Source organism: Alternaria postmessia (assembly GCF_024291825.1).
Source record: "Alternaria postmessia strain BMP 2775 chromosome Unknown scaffold_116, whole genome shotgun sequence".
In the NCBI taxonomy this organism is placed as follows: domain Eukaryota; kingdom Fungi; phylum Ascomycota; class Dothideomycetes; order Pleosporales; family Pleosporaceae; genus Alternaria; species Alternaria postmessia.
This window is the reverse complement of record NW_026260189.1, coordinates 1-25592: the sequence shown is the minus strand read 5'-3', so window position 1 is coordinate 25592 and position 25592 is coordinate 1. Positions and strand designations below refer to the sequence as shown.

The 25592-nt window shown below is 52.2% G+C and overlaps 12 protein-coding genes across 12 annotated transcripts; 7 read left to right on the top strand and 5 right to left on the bottom strand.

The window, feature by feature from the left end:
* Positions 1-282: 282 nt before the first annotated feature.
* SOH1 (suppressor of hpr1) lies at positions 283-736 on the bottom strand (the record flags this gene model as incomplete). Its single annotated transcript, XM_051736436.1, has 3 exons — positions 283-418; positions 469-602; positions 668-736. The coding sequence occupies 3 exons, from the start codon at positions 734-736 to the stop codon at positions 283-285; spliced, it is 339 nt and encodes a 112-aa protein (XP_051583800.1).
* A 1157-nt stretch (positions 737-1893) lies between these two features.
* J4E82_010219 (uncharacterized protein) lies at positions 1894-3655 on the top strand (the record flags this gene model as incomplete). Its single annotated transcript, XM_051736435.1, has 3 exons — positions 1894-1918; positions 2005-2264; positions 2336-3655. The coding sequence occupies 3 exons, from the start codon at positions 1894-1896 to the stop codon at positions 3653-3655; spliced, it is 1605 nt and encodes a 534-aa protein (XP_051583799.1).
* Positions 3656-4938: 1283 nt separating this feature from the next.
* J4E82_010218 (uncharacterized protein) lies at positions 4939-6395 on the top strand (the record flags this gene model as incomplete). The annotated part of the gene is made up of 3 exons (XM_051736434.1): positions 4939-5202; positions 5288-5900; positions 5956-6395. 3 exons carry the CDS (start codon positions 4939-4941, stop codon positions 6393-6395), a joined length of 1317 nt encoding a protein of 438 aa, XP_051583798.1.
* A 28-nt stretch (positions 6396-6423) lies between these two features.
* On the bottom strand, positions 6424-7497 carry J4E82_010217 (uncharacterized protein; the record flags this gene model as incomplete). The annotated part of the gene is made up of 1 exon (XM_051736433.1): positions 6424-7497. One exon carries the CDS (start codon positions 7495-7497, stop codon positions 6424-6426), a length of 1074 nt encoding a protein of 357 aa, XP_051583797.1.
* A 681-nt stretch (positions 7498-8178) lies between these two features.
* Positions 8179-9400, top strand: J4E82_010216 (uncharacterized protein; the record flags this gene model as incomplete). Its single annotated transcript, XM_051736432.1, has 4 exons — positions 8179-8247; positions 8297-8320; positions 8368-8884; positions 8931-9400. The coding sequence occupies 4 exons, from the start codon at positions 8179-8181 to the stop codon at positions 9398-9400; spliced, it is 1080 nt and encodes a 359-aa protein (XP_051583796.1).
* Positions 9401-9600: 200 nt separating this feature from the next.
* Positions 9601-12376, top strand: J4E82_010215 (uncharacterized protein; the record flags this gene model as incomplete). Its single annotated transcript, XM_051736431.1, has 3 exons — positions 9601-10507; positions 10557-10867; positions 10916-12376. The coding sequence occupies 3 exons, from the start codon at positions 9601-9603 to the stop codon at positions 12374-12376; spliced, it is 2679 nt and encodes an 892-aa protein (XP_051583795.1).
* Positions 12377-12610: 234 nt separating this feature from the next.
* On the bottom strand, positions 12611-13864 carry J4E82_010214 (uncharacterized protein; the record flags this gene model as incomplete). The annotated part of the gene is made up of 2 exons (XM_051736430.1): positions 12611-13468; positions 13520-13864. 2 exons carry the CDS (start codon positions 13862-13864, stop codon positions 12611-12613), a joined length of 1203 nt encoding a protein of 400 aa, XP_051583794.1.
* Positions 13865-14924: 1060 nt separating this feature from the next.
* J4E82_010213 (uncharacterized protein) lies at positions 14925-16577 on the top strand (the record flags this gene model as incomplete). The annotated part of the gene is made up of 1 exon (XM_051736429.1): positions 14925-16577. The coding sequence occupies one exon, from the start codon at positions 14925-14927 to the stop codon at positions 16575-16577; it is 1653 nt and encodes a 550-aa protein (XP_051583793.1).
* A 2085-nt stretch (positions 16578-18662) lies between these two features.
* J4E82_010212 (uncharacterized protein) lies at positions 18663-19442 on the top strand (the record flags this gene model as incomplete). The annotated part of the gene is made up of 1 exon (XM_051736428.1): positions 18663-19442. One exon carries the CDS (start codon positions 18663-18665, stop codon positions 19440-19442), a length of 780 nt encoding a protein of 259 aa, XP_051583792.1.
* A 751-nt stretch (positions 19443-20193) lies between these two features.
* Positions 20194-21537, top strand: J4E82_010211 (uncharacterized protein; the record flags this gene model as incomplete). The annotated part of the gene is made up of 1 exon (XM_051736427.1): positions 20194-21537. The coding sequence occupies one exon, from the start codon at positions 20194-20196 to the stop codon at positions 21535-21537; it is 1344 nt and encodes a 447-aa protein (XP_051583791.1).
* Positions 21538-22473: 936 nt separating this feature from the next.
* On the bottom strand, positions 22474-23265 carry J4E82_010210 (uncharacterized protein; the record flags this gene model as incomplete). The annotated part of the gene is made up of 2 exons (XM_051736426.1): positions 22474-22559; positions 22608-23265. The coding sequence occupies 2 exons, from the start codon at positions 23263-23265 to the stop codon at positions 22474-22476; spliced, it is 744 nt and encodes a 247-aa protein (XP_051583790.1).
* A 1471-nt stretch (positions 23266-24736) lies between these two features.
* Positions 24737-25414, bottom strand: J4E82_010209 (uncharacterized protein; the record flags this gene model as incomplete). The annotated part of the gene is made up of 1 exon (XM_051736425.1): positions 24737-25414. One exon carries the CDS (start codon positions 25412-25414, stop codon positions 24737-24739), a length of 678 nt encoding a protein of 225 aa, XP_051583789.1.
* Between the last annotated feature and the right edge of the window lie 178 nt (positions 25415-25592).

Below are 25592 nucleotides of genomic sequence, written 5' to 3'. Positions count from 1 at the left end.
GAACGGGAACAGAAGGATTAACTTCACGATGCAGAATCTTAGGCTGAATGCCAATGGCGACCCACGGAAAGTCGCATGCGCGTGCGGGTGCGAGTGCGAGTGATGGAACGAGCTCGAGTCTATTGAACCAAACTTGCCTCGTGCTTCTCAACTGCCCACTTGTCGGACTGAAGACGACAAAGTCGAGGGAGACGTTGCATAGTGACGAAGCTAACCCACAGTGATCGACGATGTCTCAACTTTACCAAGCCACGTGCGAGTAGACCTCGATGGTGTTGGGAATTAGTCTTTCTTCACTGGGACTGCGTTGCGCTGGCCCTCTATGACGAGCCTGTCCATGAGACCCGGGGCTAGAATGTCCTGCCGGAAACGCTCCTGCTGCAGCCATTCTAGCGCACGCAGCGTGGGGCCAGGGTGACTGAAGCGACGCGATCAGTAAGCAGGCGGTGAGATGGGCGGTGGACGTACTGGAGGAATCTGATGTACTTTGGGTCTTTGAAGTACTGCAGGTAGCCGAGGTAGGCGACGAATTCGGGCTTGTCGAGCGTCTTCTGCTGGGCCAGGTAGTTGAGATAGACGGGATTGGCAAGGCACTGGACAAACTAGGCGTGTGTTAATGAAGGTCAAACAGGGGCTAATGACGACGCAGTATAGGGGAATTGCGGACCTCGAGCTCGAGCTCAAAGCGCGAGTAGCCTCCCACGCCCGGGGCATCTTGGGTCGTCTCGTGAGCCATGGCTGGCGAGTTTGACAGCTGACGGTGGATAGTCGGTATGGGAGCGGCGCTTGCAGGTCACACTGAGGCTGAAGAAAAGCAGTTCAGGGTCTTCCCCGCAATTCCCAGGTTGCGCAGAGTCGGCAGCTAATCCAGTTGGGTATGTGAGGCGGGCTAAGGATCGCGCACTTGCACAAACGGGTGCAAGGACAGCAGGGTTGAGGAGCTTGTGTAGAGGAATCGAGTCAAGTCTGCGGTCGTGTCAAACGACAGGTTGTGTTTCGGGAGTGGTTGAGGGGGTTTCAATGGGCGCGCACCGTAGCTGGGCAGGCAGAGCAGCACTAGACGCGATCAAAAGCCATCGCAGAGGCTGCGATTCAGCCAAACAGCAAGTGCATATCCAGAGGTTTGTTGTCCCATGCGTTGCCATGCAGCAGTGCACTGAGTGCAGCTCGGGCCCCGACCCCACAGGCACAGCGGATTAGCACCCTGATTTACCGTCTAGACAGTCTTTTCCGGCCAAAGTGGCTGCGGTTTAGGAAGCTCGTGATCGGGCGCTCGAATCACAGCCGGACGGTGCCACGGAACCACGCACCCACGGTCGGTGTCTTGCGGTAAACACGAGGCCCAGCTAAGCTCTGCCTCTAATCCCGCCTCTAAAAGCCCCAACTAGGCCGCTCTTGCCCTCGACGGTCTATAGCTCAGGCACTCCTACTACCACCTCCTGCCTCCTCCTGACTCTGCCACTTGATCCTCTGCCATCTGCACCACCTGCTTTTTTGCTTTCCTTCTCCCTCACCACCTCGCCATCACCACCACCACCTTCACCACCACCACTACCCGCGCATTGCTGTCTTGTATTCACTAGGCGTTGCATAGACTACTAACGGGCCTCAAACACGAGCCATCAAACACGCGCCCCGCCCGCCTGTCGTCTGCCCGCCAACAGGGCCCGTCTATCCTCAGCACGAAACACAGCAGAGCATCGGTACCACCGCCAGTCTTGGGAAAATCTGCTGCCGCCCCTTTTGCTGCTTCTGCTCTACGCGAGGTGCGCCGGAACAGGATTGTCCCCAGTGCGTCACCAGCCAACAATTGCACAAAGCACGCCTGTCGTCTCCCGCGGCGCCAGTGTTTGATTGGGCCGCCCAGCAGGGTTGTGAGTAGCGGACGGCATCATGTTTGCAGAGCCGTCAATGCCAGGTAAGGCTCCTGAAATGGCCTGTTTCACCGAAACCGCTGCCTGTGACGAAATCGGACGCGCCGCTGATCATATTGCTTATCTACAGAGAGGCGACCCTCGCCAGGCCTGCAGCTCAACCTCTCCTCCAACAACCCCTTCCGCAGAGCTGCTTCACCCGCCTTCCCCTCGCCCGCCAGTGCCAACCGCTCGAGCTCGGGCAGCAGACCAATGTCGCGCAATCCCTTTATATCTACCTTCGAGGCCGAATTTAACAAGGAGGCATCCCGAGACCTCGTTGACATGTCTGCCACCATGAAGGAATCTCCCAAGAAATCAACCTTTGGCTTTGCCGCCGAAGAGCTCTTTGTATGTTCACCTCCCCTTGCACCCCAATTGCCTGTGACGCGACGGGTACCGACGTCGTCACGTCGTACAAGCCACATCATTCCTCCGCTGTATTAAATACGGTACAATCCCTAGCCGCCATTGAGCCACCAAACATGGACCGCTTCAGGCGCTTCGTGATGCAGTTTGCTGACTACCCTGCTCTTACTCAGGCCAACCTCACCATCGATGACAGCGACAAGAAGCGAGCTCCCCCACCACGCCCGGCTCCTGCCCGGAGCGGCACAGATCCCCGTGCAGGCCACCGCCCATCTCGCTCCGAAGAGGAGAGGCGCGCCGAGCGCATGCGTGAAGCTTCTCGTGGCGGCTCTCGACCACGCGGCCCTCCCAGTTCTTCGCGTCCTCCCCACCTGAGCAGTCCCGAACGTCGTGAGAACCGCCGTCCTCGACGCAACTCTGAATCCTCCATCATCGACCGAGGCTCGTTGGATCCGCGTGAGGAGCGCAGGCGCAGGGAGCGTCGCAAAGAGCGCGAAGAGCGTGCCAAAGATGGTAAAGATAAGAACGGAAAGCGTGTCCGCAGGCCACAAGGTCTTGATCTCATCGACAAACTCGATGTGACTGGCATCTACGGACCTAGCATGATCCACCACGATGGACCATACGATGCTGTGCAGCCCCACCGGAACCGTAAGAAGGACCAGCGCGCACCTATGCATGCCTTCCCTGTCGGTTCGGCCAACAATACTCTAGGTGGCTCCGGACCGCTTAACACCAAGATTGATCTAGACAGGATCCATGGAAGAGGTGCTGAGGGCTTCACCGACTTTGCCGGTGCCGAAACCGAGTGGAAGAAGCCTGCTCCAGTGGCTGCAGAGTTCAGTGCAAAGGGCCGAGAAGACATTGTGCACGGCGAGCAGACCCACGGTCTTGGAACATCCACTTTTCTCGAGGGTGCCCCGGCATCCCGTAAAGCGATCCAGGAGGAGTCTGACGCTCAGCGACAGAAGCAGCTGGCTGAAGGTGGTTTGGGCCGCAAGAAATCCATTGCCCAGCGATTCCGCGGCATCTCTCAGCCCCGACGTTATGGTGATGGTCCTCGCATCACCTCGCCCGAGGCACGTTACGGATCTGCCACCAGTCCAAGTGGTCCTTACAGCGCTGGAGCCATCTCGCAAACCAAAGCAACAGAGCAGAACCCATTCTTCAGCGACGACTACGACAAGGCCTATGATGCCAAGGGTGCAACTATCAAGACCAACGAGGGCGGACCTTCGCCACCTCGAGGCGCTGCGCTGCAACGATCCATTACCACAGATAGTGTAGGATCTCCCACTGGTGAGGGCAAGCCCAGTGGTGGATTCCTTAACCGGGTCAAGTCTCTGAAAGGTGGACGCCGACGCCCTGCTTGAGAATACATAGGCAGGGTTGGATCGACTTGACCACTTTCTCCATCATCTCAGAAATACCTCGAAACACAAAAAGACACGACGTGCATAGCGCCATAGCGATGACGGCTGACAGCGCCTATTTCTCCTATTGTCAAACACATCCTTTCGGGACATACACTTTCCTTTCGTCTGGCGCTGGGGCAGTTTGGACTTGAAAGCACGAGGTCTGGATACCACTCATGTGTAACAGAAATCATGGCGCTCCAAAATGCTTGACAAAGGGCTTTTTCTTCAATCACTGATCTCCAACTCTTCAGTCGAATCACTTTTCTTTTAATGCGAAGAAATTGGGCTACTTTGTGTAGCTTCTACAAACAAGTTTGCGACACTTTTGGGGGATGCAAGGCGTGAAAAATCCGTAGCTTGAATCGAAATTTACAAAGACCAAACCGTTGCGCCCTACCGTATCTGCTATCTTAGTAGACGTTGCTTCAGAAGCAAATCAGACATGCACGTGTGAGGCCGTTGATTTGCCCCCTTGATCGCCATCTAGACCTGCTCGATGTTCAGGGGCAGGAGATGTCCCACCAGGATCGACCTTGACGCGTTTCTGTCGCCCAAACCCCCCACTCAACCCACTGCCCAATCTTCGATGCGCGGACCTGGATGCCGCTGCTGCCCCTGGCACATGACTTACATCGCCGACATGTTTCTCAGCCGCACCCGACTAGCACTAAGATCGACAGCGGACTTTTGGGATCGCAAGCCACCATCGTATCCCCCCAGCATGATCTTCGGTGCCACGACTCTGAGGGATGTGTATGGTCTTGGCTAGGGCGTCAGTTGCTCGTCAGGATTGATTGGAAGCTAGTGGATGCCTTGATGTTGGGTTGAGCAGATGATGGATATGGTGTGGGCTCGGTAATTTGTACTATGAAGATTTGAGCGAGCGAAATTGCGGAGTTTACATAGGAACATAGACACGTCCCTACTTTGCTAACTGTTAAATTCAATGTACGCGGTGCGTATATGTCGGTGACCCTGGGATGGAAGCGAGACAAAATCCCGAGTATAGGAGAATGTCTCCGAATCTCAACACGTAAGACTTGTCGTCACGTAACGTCTCTCATAGATCGTGCGCTTGTTGAATTTAGTCATACCGTACGAAGTTCGAGTGTAACTTACATGAGTTGCCTAGATGGCGCGCGCCTTCTCCTTCCATCTTGCGCTAGCACTTTCCTTTCCGAACTCGGTTCCGATTGGCCTCAGAGTCAACTCACAACCATGCGGCTAGCAGCAGCAACATGGCCGCCGTTGATATCACCTCAAATGGGTTGAGTGAAAGCGTAAGACCTGCAGAGCCGCTACTCGCATCCCACTCGATCGACGACAAAGACCTCAGTGAGCTGCTAGAGAGCTTGTGCAGCGTCAGTATCGAGAAGAAAGAAAAGGACGAGAAGAAACGACTGCGGAGTGGAGTCAAGAGTTTGGATGATGCACTGAGTGGCGGACTACATAGTGGGCGGATTGTACGAATCAGCGGAGAAGCTGGAGCGGGTGCGAGCCAGGTGAGTAATATGAATATTACTGTCATCGAAAATCACTTTCCAGAGAGACCGTGAGAATGGAATGTTCGTATTCTAATATTTTTAGATCTGCTGTACCCTACTCATAGACTCTCTTCTTCAATATGAGAACTCGGCGGCTGCTGTTATTGATACAACAGGCAATTTCGATGTGGTCCGATTGTACGCAATGATTGTTGCACGACTGTCTCAACGACCAAGGCTCACGGCTTCACTGCACTCTGCAATCAACCCAGAACCTGGAGCTTCGATCGAGGATCTGTCAGCAAGGATTTTGGACCGCGTTAAGATCATGCGGGTTTTTGATTTTGTTGGTGTGAGAGAGGCTATCGAGGAGCTTAAGGATGATATTGCAGGGCAGAATGTTGCGGAACCCACCCTGGCAAATGAGAAGATGAAAGAAGCGCTACCAGTCGAAAAGGTGAAGATGAAGCGGACATATGTCGCGGACTCCGAGGACGAGGAAGACGACGAGGAGATGTTGTTCGATTCAGAATCTATCGTTACTGCAGCAGCACAACCAGCAAAAGACCAAGAAGGAGCGGAGGCACGACTACTCGAGCCAGTGGGAACGCTAGGAATCACGCACGCGGAAGCAAAGCGAGGCTACATCAAATTCATGCTAGTCGACAGTTTTGCCCATGTCTTCAACCCATTGTTGAAAACCGATTACATCCGAGGTATTTGGTCACAATCACATTTTCATTAAGAACAGGAACGCTGACTAGCTCCCAGCGAATAACATGGCAGCCTCTTTATGCACCACTCTCACAGACTTAACAAGGTCTCATTCACTCCATACCCTCCTCATAAACCCGGCTCATCCTCCCCGCGCTTCCTCACCGAAACGCTTTGCACCACAGAATCAACTAGGTCCTCTGCCCCAGCAACAACGTTGGAACCCGCCTCTCCCGCCTTCCATCTTCGCGAGCAATGACGCTGTACCTGGTTTGATGGATCTCCTAGGAAGGTATACAGACATGGAGATATTAGTGAGTCGGATACCAAGACGGTCACTGGATGCGAGAGTTCACTACAGTGATACCGAGAGATCAGGACAGAAGAGAGGCGTTGAGATGGTGGGTGTGTTGGAGATAGTGAGCGATCGGTGGGAAGGGAGGAGTGGAGCGTGGGGTACGTTTCGCGAAGGAAAAGATGGAATCCGAGATGTTTGAGATGGATTCAATACACAAGAACACAAGTCTAGGGTGTTGATAGTGAGGGTTCGATGGAGAAGTCGTCGTCACCAGTGTTTCTTACCCATCCCTTCAAGGCTTTGCGTATGTCTTCTTTAGCCTTGGTCCTCTCGATGAGCTCTTCAGATCCTTTCATCTCCGCATACTTCCTCTTGCGTAGTGCCCCACTCGTCACCACTGTTCCACCTAGTACTCCCGCCAAGCGCAGGCCTTCTAGCCACAATCCCCTTCGGCATATCTTACTTGCTCCTCGAGGGTCTAATTGCTTCCGGCCCTGCATTACGCCGCCAATCAGAGTCTCCTGCCAAGTCGGTGTCCACACCGCAGATATGTTACTAGGCACCGCTTTTTCGGTAGCGGATAGTGCGCGGCGTGACCAAGTAAACTCTCGATCTGTGGGAAGGATGGTGAAGGGCTGGAAGCGGTAGCCGCCTTTCCACTCATTCGAGTCAAGACACCTGAGGCGACCGGACGAAGAGAAGGCGCGTTCACATGCTTGTGGTATGTACTGGGAGTCTGGCAGCACCAAGGTTTCCAGGTAAGCGTTCTGGGGACTAACGAATAGAGATGATGTTGATGAGAGCAAGGAGGTGGCTTGTTTCACTGCAAGCTTGTCTGTGCAGGATTTGCTCAGCGTAGGCGGCGCATCTGGTCGCGAAGGCTTCGCGCGAACGACGCCCAAAAGAGAGAAGTTGGATCGCCCTCGGAGTGCTGAAGCCTCTCCTTCATCACCGGAATGTGGTGTGGAGGAAAGAGTTGGCGGCGTACTGGTCCACGGCGTTGCATCTTCTTGCGCAGCCATAGTGAGCTCCATGCTTGCGTCTCCACAGGGTGCTTCAGAGCAGTACATGTGAAAGGATACATCCTCTCGGATTGTGAAAGGCTGCTGTAGGTCTCTGGTTTGTTCGTCAGGTGATACTTTTCGAAGAAGGCCGGACGTTGGATAAGGTGGCGTTGATATGAGAGTGCATTCGTCCAAGAGGTGACGGTTGAAGGCTCGAATGGCGATGACTTCGGCGTGCCAGTCGTGGAGGATGTTACCGTGTGCGACGGGTAGTTTGTTGGCAGGGAGACATTTCATGCCAGTGCTGGAAAAGGTTCAGTGCATGTCCATAGTCGCTAATCTCGTCTACGAGCAGATTCTATGCAATAGCTAGCTTGCTCAGGGTCAATTGGATCAATCTCATGCGCCCTGTCTGACCTGTATGGCTAATACCTCACCCGGCGAGCTATTGGACTACACGATGCCCGTTTTTGAGAAAGCACCCTTGGAGGTCGGGTGATGGAAATGGCTCACCCTAAAGATACACATGACAGGCTTTGGCCTTCACCAAGTCATGAGCATAAGCAAGTAAAGCTCCTTCCGGATGCAAGTGAGCGATTACCTTTAGATAAGACGATTCCGGCGAGGGGCACCCATTCCCTCGCGCCATCGTGGCGGGGTCTCGGCTTCCTCTTTTCAGGTAGCTGAGCAAAGGCCCGTAACACGCAGTCTGCGATGGCATTTGCATCTGGGGGCATGGCAGCGAGTGCAAGTTGTGGGTGGAAAGAGTGAGGGCGGAGTTAGGGCTCGGATGATCCGGGGAGCCAGGCAGAGCCAGGGTCCATTGTTACCTTCGCGGTCGCAAAGCATCGCTCCTGCTACTCAATCACAAAGAACCCTGTCACACGCTCAGTACGAGTAAGACCCGGGCTGCCTTCACCTCCACGTACCGCCTTGGTTTTAGTCCTCTCTCCTCAACATGCAAGCGTTTGGTGAGCAATGGCCATGCGCCGCACCGTCGCATTTGCGACTCAAACACTCACGATTGCAGTACCCAAGAACCGACGAGTAAGACAGAGCTAGTACACGGAAGCTGCATGGGCTGACATCTGCGCAGCCAAAGTTTGACCTACACCTAAGAGTGAGCTGCCCGTACCAAGGCGTAGGATGCTATGTTGACGACGCCAGATAATCGACCTGAACAACGTACCACTCGTATCTGGCACATCGTTTATAAAATGGCACCTCTCGCATTCGACAGCCGCCGAGCATCGCGGCCGCACAGCCAACTGCCAGGTCAAGGACCACAAAGTCGCTTACAACTACGACATCACCCTCCCTGTCCGCCTTACTGTTGACAAGAATGGCATGCTACAGGAGTGTTGCATCGAGTTCGAGGTCGTGCAAGAATACGGCAGAGGCTCGGGAAGAGGCGAACGCATCACACTGGGAACCATTAAGCTCAATCTCGCCGAGTACGTTGAGCAGAGCGAGATGGCGGCCATGGCGGGTGAGGAGCCAGGCGTCACACGGAGATACCTTATGCAAGACAGCAAGATCAACAGCACGCTCAAGCTCGGGATATACATGAAGCAGACGGAAGGCGACAAGAACTTCATTGCGCCTGCCCTAAAGACGGCGCAAGTTTTTAGTGGTATCGCTGGTATCATGGCAGGAGAGCAGGCCGAGCTTGAGGATCACGGAGGTAAGGCGCACCCGACTCAACCACGAGCTTGTACTCATATCCACAGTTGCGCCCTCATTGACGAGTAAGTCACGCGAAGCCGGCGAACTCCAAGACATGTATCGACGTACGCTCGCCGCATATTGGTCCGCACAACCCGGTGAGCTCAAGGCAGACGAATGCATCGAGGACATTTTTGCAGGAGGAGATGGATGGGGCGATCGCGAGAAACCATACTCTCAGCAGCCGCGAGCCCAGCCCTTACGGTTCGCAGCGGGTGATAGCAGCAGCTCTGTGAGCGAGAGCGAGCCCAGACACATGCGCGGCAGCAGCAGCTCTCATCGCAAGTCGCATGAGACACTGCGCCCTGGAGACACAAACTCAAGTCACTCACCCAACGTGCGGGGCAGAGGAAGTCTGGAGCAGCAGGCATCGCAGATGAAGGCGGAGGCTGCGCGAAAACGACATCGTCCACACCACGAGGTGGATGAATTTGATTTGCGAGAAGACCTAGTCAGCTGGCATCGTCCAGCCTAAGAAGTCCCAATGTAGCACTGTAGACACAAATCCCAGCACCTAATATCTAACTTTGAGGTGACGCAACGTATTATGACGCGCCTCGCACGTGAAAGCGCGATGGCAGAATTGGGCGGTCACGAAAGTTGATGCACGCATTGCACTTTCCAAACCCGTTACAACCATCACTATTGCACGTCTTCACCACGCCGAACTCCTTCATGCTTGCGCCCCGTACCCCTAGTGCATTTGTGTGCCTCCGATGTGAAGCGCAAATTACCCGGCGGCGACTTCCTGCCTTTGCTCGTCCACGATCCCACGCCAAGTTTTCCGCATCTACTCGCCGCCACGATGATGCCGAAGAGCTGGCGGTGCCGTCGCAGGCGCAACAACCAAAGCTGAAGATCACAAGAGAAGTGACGCCCTTGAACCGACTAAGGAGAAAGAAGGGGGGTAGAGTCATACGAGAGACAGCAAATTTGGGCGTGAAGCGATTGGGCGACGATGCCGATATTTTGGTTCTGAGGGAAATCGCAGAACTGACACCAGAGAAAGCCGCCGAAAACCCTGAAGAGCCTGAAAAGACCGTATCCTCCGAAGCTCCTGAAATCCCAGACATAGTCGCCTCGCTGCAGGAGGAAGGGAAGGCCGTCACGCCGGAAGAGATATACGAGCAGATCGAAACCTTGCGGCCGAAAAATGATAGCGGCCTCGATGAGCCGCATTATGTCAAGCAAACGACCTTTGTCAAGCTTAGGAAAACACTCATGAATGGTTTCACACATCAGCAGTTAATAGCATTCTATTCGGTCGCTAAGAACATACGGAAAGAGAAAGTGAAACAGGGTGTCATAAACAGCATCAAACAGAAGCCAGGATCAGGAGACCAGGATCGGTCTGTAGAGCGCTCTGAGTGGCAGCCTGGTACCACGGATATCACCCAGCGCTTGCCTGGCGTCGATCGTCATGTCAAAATCAAACGTTACCGTAAAAATGTCAGCAAACAGCTGCTCGTTGATCGCATACTGAGGGACGTCTGGAATCTCATGCTCTTGGAAGAGATAGAGTCGCCTGGAGAGCTTGAGCTTTCCCTGCAATCATGGCAGTTGGCGCTCCTGAAGGCTGGCGGTACGTACATTAGCACATGTCATCATGAAATTCGCTGACATGGCTGCAGAAAAGGAAACACTGTTGGACAAGATTCGACGGACCCGGCGAGCAAGACTCGATGTATACAAACAGCACGGCATCCTTCGCATCACAGCAGATAAGACCACAGCCGAGTACGCTGCCGACGATATCGAAGAAGCTCTTCAACGCACGGAGATGAAGGGGATGAACTTGAGCAGCTATCTGCATCAGAGTGCCAACATCGATGTTACATCGAACCCCAAACCAAATTTGGTTTCGTTGTTCTATACACAGAAAGACTTCGATATTGTCTCGATGCTGACTCGTACGAGTATCGAAGCTGTCGGCAAGACCATGGTATGCCCGGGCTTTGTAGAACGTTCTGAACGTAGCTGATTCCTGCAGTTAACGATCAGAGGCTTCGACAAGAACTCTATAGACGAAGCGAAACGAACACTGATCCGCTTCCTGCCTTTCGAAGAGCCAGTTACACGTACTTTTGATACGCAGCAATTGGGAAATGACGATAGCGCAGCATTCTTATTGCCAGTGTTCCCAGCAGACAGTTCTGTAGAGTACAAGTACCGCAGAGGAGATTTAGGACGTCTATCGATACCTATCGTACGCCTCACGGAACCTGAATATGTTGATTCTGAGGCCGAGAAACTTGCGAAAGCCCCGAAGACAGCATTGCACGCTCTAGTGAATCGCACTACGGCGACCGTACTACGATCTGCCTCTGATGTGTCACTGCCTACACATGAGCTTAACCATTGGATCCCGGAACCGACATATAAGCTCTCTGCTGAATTTGGTCAGGTATTGTTTCCCCTGAAAGATGCAGACTCCAAACGAGTAGTAGAAGCAGCGCTCGCCCAACCATCTCAGTCGCCTTTTCTGCCGACAATCCCTGGCTTAAATAACCTCCTTGCCTCACCCAATCTGACAGCTACTGCGCGCTTGCAAACGCCATCTTTACACTACCAATTCAGACCTGATCTCTCGAACGCGTCTGGCCAATTGTTCCCCAGTCTCAACGTACAGATGCGTACCGGCCGGAGTGGCGCCAGAGCAACTCTTCACAAAATGACACTCAGCTTCCAGCAACACGTCCACGATGTTCTGCTCCCTGATAGAGCATCAGATGTACGATTCTATCGCCGTGGAAGTCTGCACTTCAGCGTCAAGGACCACAACGACGAGGACGTACAGGCATGGGTCTATGCTGTGGTAGAGAACATTGAGAGTGGCGGCCGCCTCACCGCTCCACCCCTTCGCATCGAAATTCCCGAGTGGACTATACCAGGAGTTTCGAGTGAGGAAAAGGGGACACGCAATGTCACATACCACTTCTCTGGTGTCCAATTTCGGCAATCTGTCACCGGAAACTTGTTCGGTGAAGATATCTCATATAGCACAGTGCAGTCTGGCAAATTTGGCGCAAAGGGCGGTGTACTCACGGCACATTACAACGGCCATGGCGATAGAGAATTGCGCAATGAAGTCACCGTCAAAGCTTTTGTGGAAAACTGTTTGGATATGGTAGACCTGATTACCGATGCCAGCATGCAGACACTGCCTGTGTCTAGACAGCTTCGCCCACGGTATGGGAATAGTGAACGCAAGGCGAAGCGGAGCGAGATGTCGGCTAGTGAATCTCAAGCTGCCCACGAAAACGTTGAACTGGCAAATGGTGTTCTTGAGCCTTTTGGGCAGCATCCTCACCATAAGGACGATATTAAGGTTGAAGAGGATATGGAGGCTGATGCAAAGGTGGTAGAGGGTCAGCCTGCAGATGTGAAACAGGAGTCACGATCTGACGACCCACGTGCGGAAAGACAAAACGATACTACCCGCACTTTGTAATGAAATCAAACTCACCTCCTCAAATCAACTTTCTATGACGCTCCTGGTCGTGACTTGATTGACCGACATCTGTCGTACACGGGCTCACAATCAGTATTGCTAGCACGGAAAACAAGATGGTAATTGGATAAACCAAGATTTCGCAAGGAGAGGATACGTTGTAGTCTGGCAATTTCAATCGTTGCTAATACAACAACGGGAGCGAATATGCGTTGTTGATTGTACTTGAGATATCTACCGCGAGTCTTGCATAAGCTGTAGCAGGCCTTCCGCCGCATCACCCTTTACACCGCCGACACTGCGAGCCAAGCTATACTGTTGTTGCTTGAGTCTTTGGAGTCTATAATGCGGGTCTTCTTCCCGCAGGTTGATGCGATCCGCGTCGTGTTCACCTATTCGTATCCTGGACTCAGATGGCGGCTCGTAGTAACTCCTGGCTCGGATGGGTGAGGAGAGCTGATCAGGAGCTACAGAATGGGGCAGCTGAGGCCCGGGTGGTGAGGAGGAAAGGACGTATCCGGGTATCATACGTGATGATGCTGGCATATTGCCTTGTGGGATTGCGAACTGAACTGGTGCAGGACCAAGTTTACTTATAGGATGGAAGGGATCCAGATTTGCTTGCACAAAAACAGGTCCTTGATCGCGTCGCGGGGATGATACAGTAATGTTCGGTACGCGGTAAGCGCCCAAAGACTCGCCGGAAGACGTCATGGCTGTTGATCTCGACGCGTTGAGCGCGTCTGACGAGTAAGAGGCACGGGCTTCGTAAGGCCCGATGATATCCGCGTCGCGCTTAGTGACCTGGTTCGTCTTGATCTTGTACAGGCCAAACTTGAGGCGCGTTCGCAATTGTTCGGCACGCGACCTCCTCTTTCCTTCTGCGACTGCCGGCGCGGGGGCAGCGGCCGGCATCGCTACACGTTCTCCGTGTTCACTCTTTTGGCTGGCGCACAAATCATAGTTGAGAAGGTCAGAAAATGACTGGTTGCTCTTCTGAGAAGCTTGCATTGGCTCTGGTTCGGGCGATGGTGTTGGTGTGGCGCGTTCGGTGGGTGATCCTGGGTCCGCGAGGCCGATGGGATTGTTCTCCTTGCAGTTGTTAGTGGCGCGAGAAGGTGCAGGGCACGATGTATCATCTACCGTATGTTTCTGGACAGCGTCGGTGGTTAGGCGCGTGCCGGTGCTGGAAAGACTCTCGTCGCAGGCACGAGCGAGCATCTTTACGCTCTCGATAGATTCAACACCTTCAACTTCTTCTATGCCCCTCTTCTTGCTATTTGAATTCGTCTGGGGAGTCATGAGATTTTCCTTGCCGGTAGGGTTCGTTGGAGTGTGCGTCGTGACTTGCTTTAGTGGGCTTTGGGCGCGAGCGACTTCAGCTGGATCGTAGGCCTTTGGGGTAGAGGGTGTATTGATGGCTTTGGAGGTGAGATCGCCAAGCACGCGTCGCGAGGGCGTCTTGGAGGGAGTATGTTGAGAAGCCATATTTGGTCTCTGTGGTGTTGTGGCGCTCATGTTGTCTCTGCGGCTTGTCGGCTGTTGCGACGCGTTGAGATGGGGACGAACGACGCGCAGGGGTGCACTGTTGATTTACGGACAGAAGACTAGTAACAGAATGGCAGTGAGTCTTTTCAGCTCCTTTAAAACTTCAAGAGAAAGATATGAAAACAGAATTGGAGTTGTGGAAGATGCGTGAGAGCAGTCGCGTCGTGGTTGGGGAAGTCGCATTACAGGCGCCAGCCGACGCGATTGGGTGGCATGTCAGGGTCCAGCTTGGCGAAATGGCGGGATGGCGCCTCGACTAGTAGAGCGAAAAGTCAGGACAGTCCGCAGGTACTTCAACTCTACTCCGCGTCTAGTTGTGTACATTGTCCTCTACCCTCATCGTGCTCTGAATCGGCAGTAAACACGGTGAGCCTTCCGAGAGACACACTGCGGCTGTTTGCTATTGCACCTTGCACAGTTGCCGTTGCCGCAAGCTGTGACGCCCCAGTATGAAGGCCGCTATCAATACATCCAACTAGTGCACAGGTTAGGCATTTACGCGTCAATTGACCAACTCTCTCTCTCTCTCTCTCTCTCTCTCTCTCTCTCAACTCATGGCGACCGATATACGATGATCGTAGCAGACGCGTCCTGAGCGCGAGCACGCTCGAATTAGCCCAGGTACCGAGGCAAGCTGGGTAATTGGCCCACAGATAAGATAGCACGATAAGATGCAGCCACAATTCGTGCACGCACCTGCATGCATGCCGGACGCACTTGCCTACCTACCGGATCTCCAGTTCCTTGCTTTACGTCATCACAAAGATGTAAATGCGTGGTTACGCGGCTCCACCGCGGCTCCACCACGGCTGAGGCACACCTACTAAACTGCACCCAACATTCGGCTCACAACCATCACGACAAAGGATACGCTCAGACCTGAGACCCAAGACATCACTCGAGTTCTGCTACATGAGTCATTCTCTTCAACATCAGTTGGTATGTTCTTTGGTCAATGCATACCCTCACCAGCACACTAAATGAGATCAGCGCATTCACGATGAAGGGATTCCTTCAAAAAGCCAAGGCGGAGCTCAAAGGCTTCTCTCAACGTGACGAGTCTGGTAACTCCCATTTTGGTGGAAACCAACAAGCACAACATCAACAGCACTTTTCCCCAGCTCATCAGCAAGGTGGCTTCGGTCACGACCATGGCCATGATCAACACCATGGTATCAGCGACCCGACAACGCTGGATGTTCTTCGCTATCGCTATCACCATGGAACCAATCTTGGATCTGTTTACGTTATTGAACGATGGCTTCAGGGTTCTCGATTTCCTGATGGTGCTGAGGGATCAAGCGAGCTTGCAGCAGTGCAAGCCTGGGTGGACAGGGTTGGTGTCGCTGAGACGAAGCAAAAGTTCGAGGAGCACTGGGCCAATATTATACACGATAACGCCATTGGATGGCTTGCTAATGTGGCCAAATGTACAACTGTCCGCCTGCCCATCGGCTACTACGACCTCCCAGGCGCCGTCTTCACCCAGGGAACACCTTTCGAGCCCTATGCTGAAATCTACACAGGAGCATGGGACAGTATTCGCACCCTAATCCAACGTCTGCGCGCACGTTCAATCGGCGTTCTGGTTGATCTGCATGCACTACCAGGGGGCGGAAACGCGCAGGAACACTCAGGCACTAACAGTGGGCGTGCCGAGCTATGGACCAATCCCAGTAACCGTGCGTTAGGTGTTCGCTGCTGCCAGTTCATTGCAGAAGATACCAAAGCGGGAGCTGAGATTGCTGGTCTCCAACTCGTCAACGAGGCTGAATGGGAATCAGAGCGCATGTACGAGTGGTATGACGAGTGTATAGCCGCCGTGTCCGCCATAGACCCCGGAATTCCTATCATAATATCTGATGGCTGGAACCTAGGCAAAGCGGTAGATTGGTCTTTGCAGAAGAACTCCATATACTCGCATCCGCAATGCCCAGTGGTGGTTGACACGCACTATTATTGGGCTTTTACAGACCAAGACAAAGCGAAGACACCACAGCAGATCATCGGGGAAGCCGGCACCAAGCTAGAACAGTTGGATGGTAAAGAAGGCTCTGTGCATGATCGTGGTGCAGTACAGGTTATTGTTGGCGAATACTCCTGCGTTATGACTGAAGACTCTTGGGCCAAGGGCGGCGGAGTCCCCAAGGAGGAGCTCGTACGACAATTTGGTCAAGCGCAGAGCAGAAGGTACCAAGAGAAAGCTGGCGGCAGTTTCTTTTGGACCTGGAAAATGGATTGGATGCCTGGCGGCGAGTGGGGGTTTAAAGCTAAAACAGAAGATGGGAGTATTGTGCCACCCCAGTACACAAAAACGACCGCTGATGACAGACTCCGGATGACCGAAAAAGCTAGACACGAGAAGGACGGGCGTATGCATGAGGCGATTCAACAGCACGTGTCCTATTGGCGCGGCGTGGATCCCAATGGTCACTATGAGCACGAAAAGTACGAATACGGCTGGCGGGTTGGTTATCAAGACGCTCTCGGCTTCTTTGAGGGCAGAGGAACACAAGGCGACAAAATTGGCATGTTCGAGATATGGATCCTTAAGCGGATTAGAGAAAGTGGGTATAGAGGAGGCTTCACTTGGCTATTTGAGCAAGGTCTGAGAAAAGGTGCACAAGACTGCTACTCTGCAGTGGGCGTTTAGGGTCTGTGCACGGACTATGTGACCCTCCTCCACTGCCGTTTCTTGTATTGCCTCGATCACAAGGTGCGTGCTTGGTGCGATGACGTTATAGCCAACAGTAAGAATATTGACCTTTTGTGGAAACCTTTTGTGGAACACCTAAAGGGACGATGCGCTCCAGTAACAAACAGTGTACAGTCGACTTTAAGTGTACTGTATCACTCCTTCTCGATGCCCTACTATTGATACCTCCTTCACCCTCGAAACTGACCTTGCGCAAACCTTCGACATCTGGGGACCGCCGGAATCACTGACAACTGTCATCTCATGCTCTCTGATATTCCTGAAAATGCGCCTAGCGAGACGTTATTCTCGTTCTACGATACACCCTTTAGGCGGCCCTATCAGGCCTACTGCGTAACGGAAGCTTCTTCACGCCCTCCAAGTCCGGACCCTCTTGTTCAGGAACCCTTTTGCGCATCCGCGCCACCCTTGTGGCCGGCCGCTGACAGGGCACACTTTACGGACACTGAAAGATTCGAGCAAAACAACTCTCGCATTCAAGCTGCGGCAAGCAGTCCTGAGCAATATGTCGAATCTGTAACATTAAGCAAGGTGGAACAGTATAGCAAAAGACAAACATCTCCGCCCAACGGAAAACTATTGTGTGAGCGTACAGGATCGGGAAAGGATCCAAATCACATTACACGAGCTGTCAGTCCACGCGGCAGCCACTCGTTAGCTTCATCCGAAGTGGTCGCGTACGACCAGCCACCATCACATGCACAGCTGCGACAATTGGAACCTTCCACCAGAACAGACACTAGGTCCGTTTCACGCAGACCAATGGAGCATGGGAATCGTATGGGAACACATCAGCGCCCGTTGCCACCGCTCCCACTAGAAACGGGCTCGTTGAGATCCGTACCTAATCAACAAGATGACACGTGGAACAAGGAGGCATACAAAGAAGTGTATGAACAGTTTCATACGCAAAAAAATCATACCTTTCTCGAAGCTCAGCAGCTCCAACACCGAAACTTTGCCACGATGGAAGTCAGCTGAGTATCTTATACCACGTCGATCACTGCCGGACCCACCTGTACCATGCCTATGGAGTCGAGGCACTGCACCAGAGGGAAAGATCACACCTCTGAGCTCGACTGGACATCCGTATGTCGCCACCGTGTGCGAGTCGAGTCGAAATTTGTGGGAACGCAGTATTTCCAGCGATTACGCCCAAAATCGTCCCAGCGCCAAGCAGCATGTATCTCGTGGCCACTGGGAAGATATAGATAATGATGTGAGAGCACTGCAACAAACCCAAGACGAACACGCAAGCCAGGGATACAAATCCGGACGGCTGCCTTCCCACAAATTGGCCCTGCCGTCTCTGATCTCCCAGCAGCGAGATAGCTCCCTCCAACCAGTACATTCCCTCGCAAATCCTGCGCCATCGTTTCACTCGTCAAGCGACATTCAGAATGGTCCTAGACCGCCGCCTTGGGGCTCCTACGAAGATCTCGAGATCCAACGTCGACAACGCGGGGACGCAAGAGAGCGCACCAACGTTCAATTGAATCGTTTGACAGCGGACAGCGCGTCGATGTATCAGAAGTCAATATCTTCTGACAGCGTTGGCAAGGTTCCTTCAAGGGAGGTAGAACAGTACAGAGAACAGATACTTGGCGTGTATCCCGACATGGAATTCAACAGAGACGATGGATTAGGTGATCCGAGGTGGTGTTGCTGTGTTATGATGTGATCGGTATCAGATCCATGAGAAAGCTTCATGGCTATCGATGAGATTTGTAGATATGGTTCTACACCTCAGGACTCTGTGATCTACACATTGGAAGTCAGGGAGTTCATACGATCGGATGTCACAGCCTGGGAAGTTCAATAGCATCACCAATCAGTGCTACAAACACAGCGCACGTCTATCTAATACGGCCTCATATAAAGTCAGCGGTGTCGCCACCTCATAAATGCTATTGAGTCCAGCTGTCTTAACCACTACCACGATACCTCATCAACCGCGCCTGGTGCTTGTAGAACAAGCCTTGTTAGATCTATCGAAAGTCTGTTCGTAAAATTCTTTATAGAATGCATCTTTCACAGAAACTCAAGCTGCGCTCCGATTCTGTCCCCTTTCTTCGACACTCGGCCAACAACATGACTTCCAAGACTTCAGAAGCCACAGCTCCAGTAAAGACCCGTAACAATCTTAACATTAAAGACAAGCGCAACATCAAAATTGGAATCGTCGCACTTCGGACTATCGGCAAATGGACTGATAAAGCTGCACTGACGCTAGAGAAGCTCGAGAGTCAAGACACGTCGAAGCACAGCCATGAGCACAAGGACCGCTTGAATACAAATAACAGGAGTAGTGCGAACGGAGAAATTCAGGAACCTGGGCTATGGAGGGAGACTGTGGTGTGTCCTGTACCTGTTCGAACTGGTGTTTCCAAGGCAGCGGAAGTACGCGACGAGCCAACGGCGTGTCGGGAATTACTAGCATTTGGAAGGGAAGAAGCCCACGATGCCGTCCAAGTAACCGAGGTTCCAAACCGGGAGGATCATCATGCGCACACCTTAGCTACTGTTCCTGAGTACTACAGCGAGAGTAGTGATGATGAAGACGAAAGAGATACCTGCGGCGAAAATGTCATTAGGAACGATGCTAAAATCCACACGGATACAGACCAATGCTCTTCGGATGTTTCGAGCGATGGAGAGGAAGACAACAACGACAAAAATTTAAGTCCTGGAAATAGCGACGACGAGACCGACAGTGATTCAGCGGATAGTTCAGATGATGTCAGTGATTCAGGGGAAGAGGTAAGGATAAAGTATTTGGCTGTTTTACATGCGAAGAAATGATAGACTGGAATGGCGGCAGCAGAGGTGGTCGCGTTACACGGAAGAATGGTTTGATTGAGTGATATAGTTCGGAACATGGTAGAAAAACCAGAATTCAGTAATCTTATTTGGAAAGCTATGGTTTTACTGAGTATGAAGTTTTCGCTATGGTGATCGGATCGTTATGCTGTAGCACTTCGGCACATGTACCGCAAAGGCTACACAATTGTTGAATTATGGACTAACTGAAGTGTATTGAGATACGTTGTAATGCTCTATCTACGGGTAAAGTAGTCCTTATATCCCTTAAACCTTTCTTTGTCTTGAAGTTTGACTGTATAGTCGTTTGTCTTAGACAACAACAATGACGTACTTGTGCGACAACAACAACAACACCTGGCTTATCGCTGGAACAATTTTGTCGCATCGTTTGCGAGTTCTATTCTGGATTTTCTGAGCGCACCGATGTAAAGCTTGTAGTAGTACTGTGGTATTGGTCGGTAAGTGAGGTTGGTTTGCTTTCGCAAACCGCGAGTATCTCGCCTTCATACCATTGAACAGTATTTTACAAACACTCTTAGCGCGTCACTTATTTACACTCACTTTCGCTTCTTCAGAATACCGCGTTTGCCTTTCCATCCTGGGTGGCAACAAGTTCGGAGAGCCCCGTTGATCGGCTTTGCCCTGCATGTCATTCTTTTGGGTCCCGTCCGTATCCTCACAGCAACCACCCGCATCTTCGTCAACAACACCACAATTGTTGATCGCGACAATGTCAACACATTTTCGCCCGCGTCCGCCTACTTCAGGACCTCCAAGCCCTACTCGTCCATCAACAGCACGCTCTACGATTCGCGCGATCTCTCCATCACCGCCGCCGAATTTGAGTGACGCACTGCGACTGGATCTAGCAAGCACTGGCACGCCGAATTTCGATCACCAAATTACACCTGAGAGTGCAAGAGAGCGGCCTAAGAGTGATGGTTTTAATCAAACATACATGTATGGTTTCGGCGAACAAGAGACAGAATTTACAAACTATGTCGCAACCGCGGAAAACGGCAACTTCGGCAGCTCTCCTGCAGATATCACTGCCAACGTGACTACCAAAAGAGGTGGCAGTGTAATGGAAAGGCAATCGCCAGTGAAGCGCACTTCGAGGTTGAGTAGTCCCAAGAAGCGGCCGTATAGCACACCAACGGAGCTATCCTTGCATCGCCTGTCGCCATCACATGGCCACGATCGAGAACAGGGTGCGAGTCCACATCAAAAGCAGGTTCAAGTCGAGAGCGACAGCGACGCAAATTGGGATTGCCCAGATACACCCACTCCTATGACAAATTCCCAGAAGCGCTCGGCATATCTCCCACTCGGCAACCCAACGCCTTGCCCCAACTCCAAACGCTCTTCTAAACCAAAGTCGAGATCAAATCCTCCCATTCTCACTTCTACTATCTCAAACCCAACACCAAAGCTCGAGTTTTTCGAATCGTTCGACAATCAATCACCCTATCATTCTAGATATTTCGATATCGTTCATCCGCAAACGTATTCTAGAGAAGAAGAGACGCTCAGAGAGTTTTACGCTCATGCCGAACGTAAGAAGATGCGCGAAGCTATGGAGACAAGAGCAAGGCCAATGGAGAGAAGGCCACTCATGTCTCAGCCTGGCTATGTGTCGTCAACAAATGACGGTGCGGCGATGCAGCGACCAGAACGGGAGCACGGTATTCACCCACGAATGCATCTAGCACCGCGACAGCACGCCGTGGATGCACCTTTGCGGGACAATGTAATAGGGCCGGCCTCCAATGTGCAGCGACAGGTATCCATATCCGAGGACTCCCACCTCTCTGGGGGCACAGCGTCCAGCAAGCAATCTGTGTTCAGTACGCCTGGAAGAGACGAGATGGAGAGAAAAAAGGCGCTTGTCGAGGATGACGAAGGTCCGTTTGCTAAAGCGATGAGCATGGCCGATCTGGATGAGCGACGCAGGGTAGTGAGTGAGCAGCGTGCGGGAGACGATCGAAGGGCTGCAATCTTGGAGGCAGAGAGTAGTCAAAAGAAGAGAAAAGATAGGGCTTGCGGATTGGGAGTGGGATGCAATGTGATGTAAGGGCTCACCGAAAGTTTGAAGACGTTCGTCTTGACTCCGTGTCAATGCGAGGGAGCGATTGAAGGTTTCTGAATACAGGATGCAAGTGACAAGAATGAGTAATGAAGCGGCCATTAGTTCGATGCCTCAAACGATTTGAGGCCTATGGTATTGTAGTAATAAGCGTATGGCAATATCTTAAATGCTTGTGAAAGTGAACGTATCGCGATCAAACAGTGAATGCGACTTCCGGCCGGCGGATCCGTGATGCACCCTTGTACACCTATTTCACACTCAACCCTCTACTCGGCTGACACCCCTTGGAGCTACTCAGCGCGTCAAAAGTAAACCACCACTAATGCCTATGGCGCCAATGATAGTACAAGCACCATACATGCTTGACCATCTAACCGCCGATGCGCAGCGAATATCGGCAAGCCTGCCACCAGACGACTGGCACTCGGAATTTGTCGTTCTTGAGTTGAAGCGTGATATTAATGGAGGAGGAGTAGTGCTGGTGAGTGGTATCGCGTTGTTAATTGCATAGTCCACTGAACCTAGCTTCTATAAAGCCGCCATCACCCATGCAGGACGATGCCGAGGCCGCTGGGGACTCGCACGGCAGTATCTTGGAACGTTTGAGAGGACTGTTTCGTACAGCTATTCGACGCCTTCGCGGGCACCGGAAGGACGCAAACTCGTCTTGATTGAATATTTGGGCATTGTTGTAAGTTGGCACCAAACTTTGAAGCGTTGGTATGTGTGAACAGCTTCCTCAAGATTCAAGCTAATAACGCTTCTTGGACGAAGACTCAGTTGCAATGTCGAGCGCCTGGAGGATATCGGTACCGAAGACGACAGTCATATATGCTGGGAAAATTACCCAAAGACCACTGCGGAACGAATCAGCGTTCCTGTCACTTCAGACGCTAAGCGCAGGCGGAAAAACAGTTCGACTCACTTCATGATACCGTAGAAGAACAGCAGCGTAGCCCAGTCGTTATGGCCGACATTTGCGAAGCCAGAGAAATACTCGTTGAAGTCTACAATTGTTAGCCTGTGCTTTGGCTATGTGCTGCATGAATACGCACAATATAGTACTGTCTTGCTGAGAGTCATAACCGCAGCAGCGAAGCCGATAATCAGCGCGCGATTCCCATTCTTCCCGCGTACCTTCCGGCCTCCGGCAAGGAACTTGCTTACGCCCTCACTGAGTTGCAGCCCAGTGCCTCCAGTCGTGGGCACACCATGGTTATAGATGATCATGGCATAAAGTCCATACAGCACGAGTTCGATAGCGTTCAGAAAGCCTTGCGCGCCACCAAATCCATCGTTGTTTTCCCACCCGGGCCATCCGTATACGTGATCAATCGAGGCATAGATTTCATACGGTTTCCAGATTGGCCACTGAAGTGCACCGCCAGCCATAGTGTGCGGGCGCAAAAGGATGTACAGGGAGTCCCATAGCACGAGAGGCATGGATATGGCGAGCCACACTATAGTGAGATTTGACGCTGTGTGGCACCAGGCCGGCTCGTCGATCTCGGATGGAGAGGGAGGGCTGATCTCGGTTTTGGCATTGGAAACTGCGCGTCTGGCAAGCGACTTTGCCGATGGTGGGGAGTCAAGGTCCGGGGAAGATATGGGTGCCGGGGACGCAGTCGAAGTCCGCGACCGTGGCGCCTTCTTAACGGGCGAAGGTTCGGTGGCGGGGAAGTCGCCTTGGGGATGTGAGCGCGTAGACACCATGGTGGCAATGAAGAACCAAGCGCGAGTGGAGAGTGTAGGAAATGACTAACAGTGGTGAGAAGCACAATGGCAGGCAGGATGTAACGTGTTGTGATGATGCAAATGATGCTAAACAACTAGTGGAGAGCGGGTCCAGCTTTAGCCGGCGGGGCTGTACCTCAGACGGAAGGAGCTCTGCCTATCAACCAATCATGGTCTGAGACGCAACCTACATTTTCCCATTGGCCGCCAATTCCTAACCCTCGTCACTCTTTCTCATGTACAAACATCTCCTGCTACGTGCCTAGTAACTGCAAGTAACCTATCGCCCCTGAGGCAAGCGAGTCTACCAGAGCAGCAATCATTCTTCAGAACGATACCGGAGACCAAGCTCTCAAGAAAGAATATGGTACCCGTTCCGATGATGATGGAGCTAGGTCGCATGGACAGATGGAGCGCGAGAGACTTGCTAAAAGATGAGCGAGTCACTGCTAACGGAGTATGTGGGCCGTGTAATCGATAGGTATCAGGCAGGCGATGAGGTAGGTTTCTCATGTCTTCTAAACGCTTCTCTAGTCGCTCCGCTCTACGTTCTTCTCTAGGGCTGCTTGTTGGCTCTTTTCACGCAATCATCACTGTCAAAGTTGGCATAATCAATCAGCAACTTCATATACGACTCTACTCCCCACTCAACCTACTCCTTGTCAAAGTTTCTACCTATTTCATCAAGGAGCAAGAAAGCAATCCACACAAAGAGAGTGAAATGTCTTACCCTCCGAACAGTGCCGTCGTCATCCGTCGAAGCCCGCAACACGGTATTCATATCACCAAAACCTGCTCGTCAGGCCCATCATTATCTCCGTCATCACCTTCTCCTGAAACGTCCCATTCGTGGCCATCCATTTCAACTAGCGCTCACACAATCATTTGCGCAGAGGCCTATTGCAACAACATGATCGACGTTGTGCCACATTACTTCAACACTGGAATTTCTGGTATAGACAGCAGGGTGTACATAAAAGCCAGGTGCAAAGAGTGTGAGCCGCCTGTAACAGTGCCTACCTGGTGGGTGGGCCATAGCAAGGCCAAGCAGGAAGAACAAAAGTGGGATGAGGCGAGCAGTGATGACTGGGCAGACGACTTTTGAGGCATAAGGTAACAGGGACATTCAGAAGACAGGAGAGGTGTTAGCATAACTCTTTCATGTGAAAGCTTGGAGACTGGATTTGATCAACACTTATATCTATCCATCATGTATGATCATGTCTGTTACTCGATGTTTCTCAGCGCAGTGGTACACCGCTCATGTAAAACCCAAGATGAAAAGACATGCTCAAATCCAGGTCCGTTGCGCATGCCTATACTCATCAACCTCAGCGTTCTCGCAGGGCAAAGCTATGTTTGTCTCGCACACATAGGCGCCATTCCACATCTGAAGAAACCATGTTGACTAAATATCAATGTGAGTCAAGGGGACAGGCGCAGCGGTCTTCTAACGGGTGCGAGTGCGCCCTCGTAGCACCTCCGCCTCATCCGCCGTGACAGACATGAGACCGGAGCCCTTCTCGTCAAGCTTCTTCTTCAATGACTCAGCAGCAAGCTGCTCTCTTGCAATACGCTGACGTTTCTCAGCCTGGTTTTGCTCCCAGCGCTGGCGGCGCTCTTTCTCCCGGCCCTCGGCTCGCTTCTTCGCGTATCCAGCGAAGAAGATATCAGCCGACTCCATAGCCTTCTTCAGACGAGTGTGCTTCTCCAGAAACGCCTCGAAGTCTTCAGCATCAGGTATAAGACCTTTGTAGCGATCATGACAGAGGTGGTTGATCATCGCAGTCCAGAGCGGGTCTTTATCAGAGGTGGCGTTCTGTTCGATAGCAATGATCTCCTCGTAACTCGGAAGATGGGTCTTAAGGTAACCAATATAGCCGGTGAGGATATGACGGCAATAACGCTCCATGCCCAACAAGCGAGCGGCGCACAAGATAGCAACGTCCTCGCCAAAGGTCTTCTGAGCTGGGATGGCATAGGCTTCAAACTCATTGCACGTCTCCTGCATCCAGTCAATGAGCAGAAAGCGGACTGCGCCAGGATGAACCTGACCACGCGAGAAACGATATTCTAGCGACTCAGGATTGGCGGTGAAGTGCTTGTGAAGGACAGAAGAAGTAGCCATTGCAGCGCGCTTGGAGATATTGATAACCGACGTTCCACCCACGTGAATGGTTATCAGAGTTGCTAACAATCAATCCAAACTGATGAGACTGACTGACTGACTGATTGCTTGGCAGTCAGTTCAGTGTCAGTTTAGAGCTCTCGTCTTATCAGTCAGTTCAGTTTAGAGCTCTTAAACT